This window comes from Coffea eugenioides, chromosome 6, assembly GCF_003713205.1.
Source record: "Coffea eugenioides isolate CCC68of chromosome 6, Ceug_1.0, whole genome shotgun sequence".
NCBI lineage: Eukaryota > Viridiplantae > Streptophyta > Magnoliopsida > Gentianales > Rubiaceae > Coffea > Coffea eugenioides.
The window spans coordinates 12,569,535-12,577,958 of NC_040040.1; the positions used below are offsets into that span (position 1 = coordinate 12,569,535).

Below are 8,424 nucleotides of genomic sequence, written 5' to 3' on the forward strand. Positions count from 1 at the left end.
AAACAATTACCATATTATGGGTATAGTATTAGTATGGCATTACACGGACATCATAAGTCATTTGAAATTTGACTTTCGGTTGGAATGCTCATAGTAATTTAAAGTTTTTATAGTAATTTAAAGTTTTTAGTGGAAATGTTAAGAGACATAGATATGAACGATTAAGATATATGAGAATCATTCAAAAAGGGTGCTATTTTCAGGAAGAGCTAGAGTATGTGTGTCTGTAATCTGGCAAATAATATGAACCAATTGTGATATGAATTTTTCTGAGGTACTGCCTGTCCTCATTTTGAAACTTTCTTATGATGAATTTAGCCTTCATCTTTTACTTTCTTTGCTAATTATTAACTTGTATGTAGTTATTTTGGTGTTTATAAGCTTTGATCATTCTTGACTGATTGAAAGTGATATGATACTCTCATTTTCAGGAAAAATATGGTCCAAAGGGACAAGGGAAAGCTATTAATGGCTCAAATAATAAGCCTAACGGTGCTTCAAAACAGAAACCAGATATTGATATACATGTTGGATTATCTCAACGTGCCCCATGGTCTTGCAGGTACTTCCCTTCCCATGTACGTATATTGAAAATTGTGTCAATTCTTGACATAAGAGATGTTCAAGGAAAGAAAATAAAACCACTTGGCTGCAATAATGTATAGCTGCATGATATGAAGTCCAGAGCCTCACTAAGATAGGAATATGCTCTGCAACACCTAATGCTTTTGCTTTTAGCTTGCAAGTACTTTGAGTACAGAGATCATCTTTTGCTTCCAATTCTTGTTTAGATTATTTTTTGAGAGATTTTGTTTCTGGCTCATACTATGAAATTTGAACTAAAAAAATATGAGCTTTACTCAACCCTAGACCCGCTAAATGGGATCCTTCAGATCTGGTGATGATGTGTAAAGCTGAGACAGTTACAAAGATTGTTATATTTTAGCCTTTCATTGGGGAATCAATAAGTTATCTTCTTCAGTTGTGGATGAGATATGAAACTTTGTGCCTGCTGTAAATTATTCTGTGTAGATGGATTTGTTGCTTCAGTTTGCCTTATTTGATCTTGGCTTAGGTTAAGATATTTTGGTTTCTATGCCCTTTTTTTTAAGTTAGATCTGAGCTTTCATAATGTTAATGTGTTATTTTGCAGTCTGTGTAATACCAATGTTACTAGTCAGCAAACCCTGCTTCTCCATGCAGAAGGGAAGAAGCACATAGCAAAAGCAAAAGCTTTTCATGCAGCGAAGCAGCCGAAACAGAGTGAAGGAAACCTTTTGGAGAGTGATGTTCCAGCTGAAAACAATGCAAAGAATGAAGCTGTCGAAGCCACTGAGGAAGAAAAAGAACAGAAGCCGTCTAATACTATTGCTGCAAAGAAGGACAACTCTGTGGCAGAAAATGATAATTTGCAGTTGAGTAAGAAGAGAAAGCTCAAGGTGTCTGAAAATGTCGATGCCAGGCAAATACCTGGGGTTGATATGCCTGATGAATCGGGCAATGGCGAAATTATCCATGTTAGAGAAACCAAAATGAAAAAATTGAAAGAGAAGGATAAGAAAGATGAAGAAGTTGTGTCTGAAGACAAGAAGTCAGTGAATCCCTCTCCTAAAAACGAAGATGACAAGAAGAAAATAAAGTGGAAGAAGCTGATTACTTCATCCCTGAAATCTGTGCGTATTGCTTTCCTCTAGCTCTTCCATCCCACTAGTTTATTATTATTATTATTGTCATCATTGTCGTCGTCGTCCAATGTTTCTCATTCCAGTAGAGTGTATGATGAAATTTCTGTTCCATACGTAAAACTGTTTTCCTGCATGCTGGCAGAATCCTGATGGCTCACTGAAATTCAAGAAACTGATAAAACTTGTTTTGAAGTCTCTCAAGGAATCTGGCTCAATAGTTGAGGAAAGCAGAGTTGCTGAAATTCTTCAGCAAAAGGTAAACTGATGCTTTTAAGGACTTGTTTGTTCCTATTCTTGTTATGAAGCATAATCTTATTGGGATTTCTTTACTATCTGCAGATCAATTTTAGTTCCAGATTTGATTTTGATGGCAAGTATGTACGATTAGCAGTGAAAAGTTAAGAACAGGTGTGTGAGTGTAGAGCGAACCCATCATGAAAATATGAGTTCTGATTGCTGTATTGCTTCGGTTTGATCAAACTATTAATCACCCATTTTATTTGAGGCTGAACTGGAACAAGTCTCATATGTTGTTGTCCCTGGTGCATTTTTGCACGAGTACCGGGTCGGAAAAAGTTTTGAGCCCTATGGATCTAATTTTTGTACTTAGCCTTCTCCTATGATGGTAAACCGTCAGGGACTTGTAAATCTAATTTTTTGTGAGATATTGGTGGTGTAAAGCATAAAGCTAATCGTTGAATTCTGGTTCCTCTGTCCTGCGTATACATTTGCATTTGTATGTACAAAGAGACGCGGAAAAAAAAGTACCTGGCGCTTTCAATGGTAAAGCACCAATATTAATTTGAAGAGCCTGAATTTTAGATGTTTTTATTGGACCCCTTTATCAGCATATGAAGAAGAAAAGGGGAGCTCACATGATGAAACTCGAGTGTCTTTTTATGCTATACTTTTGTGAATATCTGACTTGCCATATGAACAAGGGGCGTCTCTCTCTATCTCTCTCCATCCACAATGAAAGTCGTTTTTCGTTAACATCTCCAACACTAGAGCAAGGTCGTCATTGCACCAAAAAAATGATTTATTCAACAACATAGTATTATTGTTCCTAAAATACACTCTCTCAATCACGGTTCCTATAACAGAGCTTTAGCCCATTTTGTAGTCGTTTCTTCGATGGCGGGTTACATTTCCCCTTCTTTCTTTCTACTGTTCTTTCTTCTGTTTCCTTTGTTTTTTTTTTTCCCCTGTATAGTGATCGGTGGAAAAATGGAGTCATGTGCTATTTGATTCTAAGAAATCATATCTACATCAGACATCGCAGCTGAATTAAGGAAAAATATACAAATCCCCAAATCACACGCCCTTGCCCACAAATGCCTCCAAAGCACGTGCAACTGTCAAGGCGGGAGCTAAAAAAGTAGAACCACCACTAAGATGATCAACAAGAAAACAGAAAATGCCATTGCCTGCACCAATGAGCACCAAAAATCAGTAAAGAAATAAATTCGAGGGCATATATAAGAATATCTAATACACGATACTTTTCAGATACAACCCAGAAAAATACTAGAGTTATTTTCCTAGGACTGCATTTTGGTTGCTAATTCACTGTAAAGACCTGTATGGGCTATGTAAGCGCAAGTGCATAAGCACAGCATGGAGTACTTACAGCTATTGCAGATGCGGCAAGCCCAGCTCGTTCTCTAGGATCCTTTTTGTAGTAATTACCAAAATACAGCAATGTGGCATAGTACCACATTATTGGGCAAACAAATCCTAATAGAAATCTGAAGAAACAAAGTAGTGATCAGACAAAGATGCACAAGGAAACAGCACAACCCCTAGCAGCAACGATAAGCACCGTGAAAAGTGTAAATAAGGATCAGAGACGTACGAAAACCACCCAACTCCACAGCCAAAACAGGGTAATGGCTTGTCATATATGCTTGGTTGGAAGTCATCTGCATCTCTGATCAGGGTATATTTACCCTTCTCACGGTCAGTAGCATCTGCCACTTGCCCTGTCATTAAAAGACATGTAATTACCATATTCATTTTCTTTTTCATAAAAACTACAAAGAAATTATCAGTCTACAACTGTAAAAGTGTGTAATCAAGCTAAAGACTTGCATGAGTATTTTTTTTTTCCCCTCTAAGCAAGGGAGAGGAAGAGATTTAAGAAGTGGGGAGCAGGAAGGGGGGATTAGAACCTAGGACCTCTAAGTCCTATGGCCTCAACCTTAGCCACTAGACCTATCATGGCCCAAGTGGGGAATATGGAATTCAGCTGAAGCTTTATTCAAATTAAAGAACAGAAGTGCCTAAGAAGGAAGGAACATGGTCAGGAGATTGATAAGAAGAAAGGTCTTAATGCAATAAAATTTGAAATGGAACAAGGACAAAAGGTTGAAGTCCTATGCAATGGTAATCAGAGCTTCAGAAAAGGCAAGTATCCAACAAGACAGACAGAGAGGTTTTGTTTGGGAGATGGATGATGTGAATGCATGCGAAATAATCTTGCACTCATATCATTGGGCCAACAAAAGTTGAAACCTCATCTCTCTCTCCCTCAGATACACACACAGAGATGCCAGGTTCGAGAACTGCCATCAACTGACACTATGATGTATCCTAGAGTGACCTCACTTTGACAGGATAGCTATCTTCTGACTTCTTTATCAGGGATGGCTCTCCATCAACTGATTGGTTTTACTGCTGAAGATTTGCATCTTATTTGTTTTTTAGAATCATTACATCTTGACCGATCACTATCAGGACAAGATAGCTATTTCAAAACTTAAACTGGCAAGTATAAGCCTAATGTCCTCCTCAAGGCATCCCAAGCTACAAGAAGTGAACCTTTTGAACTTAGTACATATTGCACATAGATATGTCAGGAGATATATCATCTCCAAATCGTAAAACAATAGAAAGACATTGTGCAAGACATAAACATCTAGAAACAACAAATATATGGACGATACTTCAAAATGCAAGAACATCATAACAATGACACACAAACAGAATAACTACCTTTAAAAATTGAATAATATCGGGCTGATGGTCTCAAAAGATCAAGATGCTTATCTGAAACTGATTTCACCAATTCAAGGCCACCTTTTACATCTCCCTCCTCGATAGTAATATCTGTAACATCAACAAGCCCCAATCTAGTCGTTAAAAGGCCATCATGCTTGAAAATTTCCTTATGTCAATGATTTAATAAACATACTGTTGCCAAGTTGAGGTTACAATCATGGAACTTAAATTTGAATTGGCATGTCTCATTGACCACAACATTCAAGTTAACCAATCTCTTCCCTCCCCCCCCCCCCCCCCCCCCCCCCCGGGGCCCAAAAAAAACCCCAGACAAAAGTTAACAGTACATTTCCCGGTTTGAGTTACAATAAATTTGTCAAATTCTAAAGCATAACTGCATTAGCAAATGCCAACTTCCTAAACCCTGTTACAACACCATGAAGAACAATGCACGCAATAGAGGAAGTGATGCCACCCGACCTAACCTAACATTACCTCTCCTCCTTGCCCAATGACTCGTTGTTTGATCAAAGACTTTTCATAGGAGTGTCAACAATTTCTGGATTCCCAGTATGATATACCATTACTACCGCATGATTATCAAAATCGGAACATATACCGATAACACATTCATACTCAAGAACTTGGTATCAAATATGTAACTCTGAAATGAAGTAGAACAAATTAACAACTGAAGGCACTCACTTTGATCCATGTGTAGTTTTCCAAAGCAAAATCGCCTAACAGTCAGTTGTCACCTCTACAACACCTGATATAATGAGAGAGACATAAACTTCACTATTATTCCATCACTCAACAACCAATTTTAGTCAAGGGTAGTCCAGGAGAGCATAGTAACAGAACAATCAAACATTGATATACAATAACCAGGTGATACCCCGCAGGCGCATAAGCAATTATGATGACAACATCACCTATTTCTTTTCATTCATCATCAACGTCTAATTTTTCAAGCATCGATTAAACAATCCACTAAAAAGTGAGAGCATGAAATCATACGATCAAGTTCAATCATGCATTGTCAATCTTTTCAGGTTTTACCAAGTGAAGCTTAAAAATTCGCAACTTTATCAGACCTATTGCTCAAACTTCTAAATCCCAAAGAAACCCGTTAAGAAAAAAAAAAATGAAAACCGCAATCAAAATCTAGAATCATCTCACTTCACTTCAATACAAAGCAATTCAAGATACAAGTCCTCAAAGAAAAATACCAAATTGTATGAAACATATTAAGTAAAGAACACAGCACCAACACCCTCCCCCGCCTCCTCAACCCCCACCACCTCTAACCGCCCCAAAAAATTAAAAAACCCCACCATTTTCTATCTACAAATAAAGCCAAGATTAAAAGAAAAAGAAAGAAGGGAAAACCTGCCTTTATGGAGTTTGAGCTGGGGAAGCGGCTATTTGGAGTAGTTGAGCTCCAATTCGTGATGAAGGGACAGGAGACTCGGGGGTCGTTTGGAGTTGGAAGAGGAGACGAAAGAGGAGTCCAATTTCTTTTGATTTATTTTCTGTTTAAAATTAATTGTTGACGCTGACTATTATGCATAGGAGAAGTGGATGGGACGGAAAGCTTGTATCTTTCTTCAATCATAAACTTTGGACTGACTTTGAATGAGAGACTTCGAATAGAGGTGTTTGGTAACGGCCTCCTCCGCCTCCTACTCTCCTCTCCGATGATCCGTTGTTGAGTGAAATATTCTTGTGAGCTTCGGACTCTAATTTTGCTGCACTTTATAAAAATTAAAAAGGAAAAAAAAAACCTTATCTTATCTTATGGCCGAGCCAAATATATCAAACTCTTGTTTGTGTCGAGATTCGAACTCTTGGCCAACCAGACCAGCCCCAATGGTCATGAAAGAAGTTGAATTACGGTCAATTCTTCAACGCAAATTGCGTTATTGTCAGAGTTGCTTTGGGAGAGAAACTTTTGCGGACTCGGGGCAGGGACCTGACAAATTTTCTCTTCATCAACAGCGCGTAACTTCTTTTGTTCACCGTGTAACTTTTTTTCCACAGGTTGTATTTTCACAACAGATAGTGGTGGGCCCCACACTTGGCGCGAAAATCGAGTTACCACTTATTATCTGAGCCGCACATTTTTTTGAGGTCCAATCTGGACCATGAACCGTGCAGGGACGGTCATACTGATGACCGTCCCTGCCCCAAATCCCTTTTGCATTGTCAAAAATCTTCATTTGCATCATCTTTAATCTTTTCTCCGGCGTACCTGAAAGAGGGAAAAAAAAAAAAAAGAACTCAAATATGAGGAATAAGAAAATGCCACAATAAATTTGATTTAAGATTTTACATGGGATGTATCCAAAAAGTCACTGCATTATACTACTAGTTTAATAATGGAAAATAAAAGAGCAGGTCACGTCATATACAATAATGTAATAAAAGTGATTTAACCATTGAGTGATACCGGGGAGAGTTGTATTTGATGATGAGTTGGTAGAGATTGTAAATAAGAGATCTTTGAATTCAAATTCCCTCACTCGTCTTAAAAAGAAAAAAATATTGAATAATATGATATAATTTATAAGTGTCGTGTAAATAAGGTTACTTTAATTTAATGACATAAAAATAGAAAGAGTAAGTGATATATGATAATATAAAATTTAAAAATACAATAATGTAATTTAAGTGATTTAAGTATTGAAGGATACCATATGCTTTACAAGTGTCTTGTAAACTAATTTACTTTAGTATGCTCTCCACACCCCCCCCCCCCAACAACCCCCACAACAACAAAAAATATATATATATGTTCTCTTTTTTTTTTAGGAAAACTTTTGTATACCTGCTCAATAATTGTTGTGCTATCACCAAACTTTATCCGAAGACTGAAGTCAGTATCCTTAGGAATATGCATAAGCACGAGCTGACGTATTTGATTCGGCTGAAGCCGAACCTAGGACTTGCGAATAGTTAATATAGTAAAAAAAAAACACTGGAAAATGATATACAAAAATTCACTTTTCAAGCTGAATAACAGAAATGGAAATTCTCAAAAGTTTTACTGTTATTTCCACGAATTGCACATTGACATTTGTCTTTGTTTTGGTTCTTATTTAAGGCCTATCAGGTGGCAAAATTCATTTTGTACTTTTTCCTGAACCGTAAAACTGGTGTATTTAGAATTTTAAAAAATAAAATAAAATAGTGTAGTTAAGAAGATTCTTTTCCTCCCGTCTTTCTACGGCAGCCTTTGAATGCTTTTATGTTTTTTTTTCTTTTTCCTTTTGCCTGAAACTTTTTAATCCCTCTTTATGATTTTCTTGTCCTCTTAGCTATTTTTGAGGTGGTATAATTAAGATAATTTCTCCGGGAGCAATTGGATTTATGAGAGAAAAAATAATGACATTGCTACAAGGTAAAAAAAGGATAAATAAAATTTCTCTTAAGTTTACTAATCATTTTCAATTAGTTGAAAAAACACAATTTGAATTATGAATACCAGCCACCATAAATTGTTATATTGCCGAATTGTGGAAATTCGTCAGAAGATGCTTCTGTTTTTTTCCTCCCATCGTCACAAAATGTAGGATCCGTCTAATTAGCATGATTTTTAAAAAATTTAAATATTGTTTAACTTATATCATAAATACAAATTTTAATTATTTTTTTATTTCACATAGATCACATAATAAAAAATGCTATAGTATTTTTTCAAACACTTTTTTTTTTCAATTAATCTCCTATCCGAATA

General features: G+C 36.5%; 2 protein-coding genes across 3 annotated transcripts; one reads left to right on the plus strand and one right to left on the minus strand.

The window, feature by feature from the left end:
• Positions 1–259: 259 nt before the first annotated feature.
• On the plus strand, positions 260–2,492 carry LOC113773574 (UBP1-associated proteins 1C-like). Its single transcript, XM_027318209.1, has 5 exons — positions 260–274; positions 432–562; positions 1,154–1,673; positions 1,828–1,941; positions 2,025–2,492. The coding sequence occupies exons 1-5, from the start codon at positions 260–262 to the stop codon at positions 2,085–2,087; spliced, it is 843 nt and encodes a 280-aa protein (XP_027174010.1). The 3' UTR covers positions 2,088–2,492.
• Positions 2,493–2,706: 214 nt separating this feature from the next.
• LOC113774794 (60S ribosomal protein L18a-like protein) lies at positions 2,707–6,381 on the minus strand. Of its 2 annotated transcripts, none has more exons than XM_027319415.1 (6): positions 6,082–6,381; positions 5,391–5,454; positions 4,680–4,793; positions 3,541–3,667; positions 3,316–3,433; positions 2,707–3,112 (listed from the first exon to the last, which is right to left on the minus strand). In XM_027319415.1, exons 2-6 carry the CDS (start codon positions 5,398–5,400, stop codon positions 3,056–3,058), a joined length of 426 nt encoding a protein of 141 aa, XP_027175216.1. In that variant the 5' UTR covers positions 5,401–5,454; positions 6,082–6,381; the 3' UTR covers positions 2,707–3,055. The 2 variants fall into 2 exon arrangements, with proteins under 2 accessions (XP_027175216.1, XP_027175217.1); XM_027319416.1 differs by having other exon boundaries at positions 6,078–6,381.
• Positions 6,382–8,424: the final 2,043 nt, after the last annotated feature.

Coding starts and splice junctions, on each gene's coding strand:
- LOC113773574 (XM_027318209.1), top strand. Junction 563..1,153: donor CGTGCCCCATGGTCTTGCAG/GTACTTCCCTTC, acceptor GTTATTTTGCAG/TCTGTGTAATACCAATGTTA. Junction 1,674..1,827: donor TTACTTCATCCCTGAAATCT/GTGCGTATTGCT, acceptor GCATGCTGGCAG/AATCCTGATGGCTCACTGAA.
- LOC113774794 (XM_027319415.1), bottom strand. Junction 3,668..4,679: donor ATATTATTCAATTTTTAAAG/GTAGTTATTCTG, acceptor TTTTAATGACAG/GGCAAGTGGCAGATGCTACT. Junction 3,434..3,540: donor TGTGGAGTTGGGTGGTTTTC/GTACGTCTCTGA, acceptor TTGTTTCTTCAG/ATTTCTATTAGGATTTGTTT.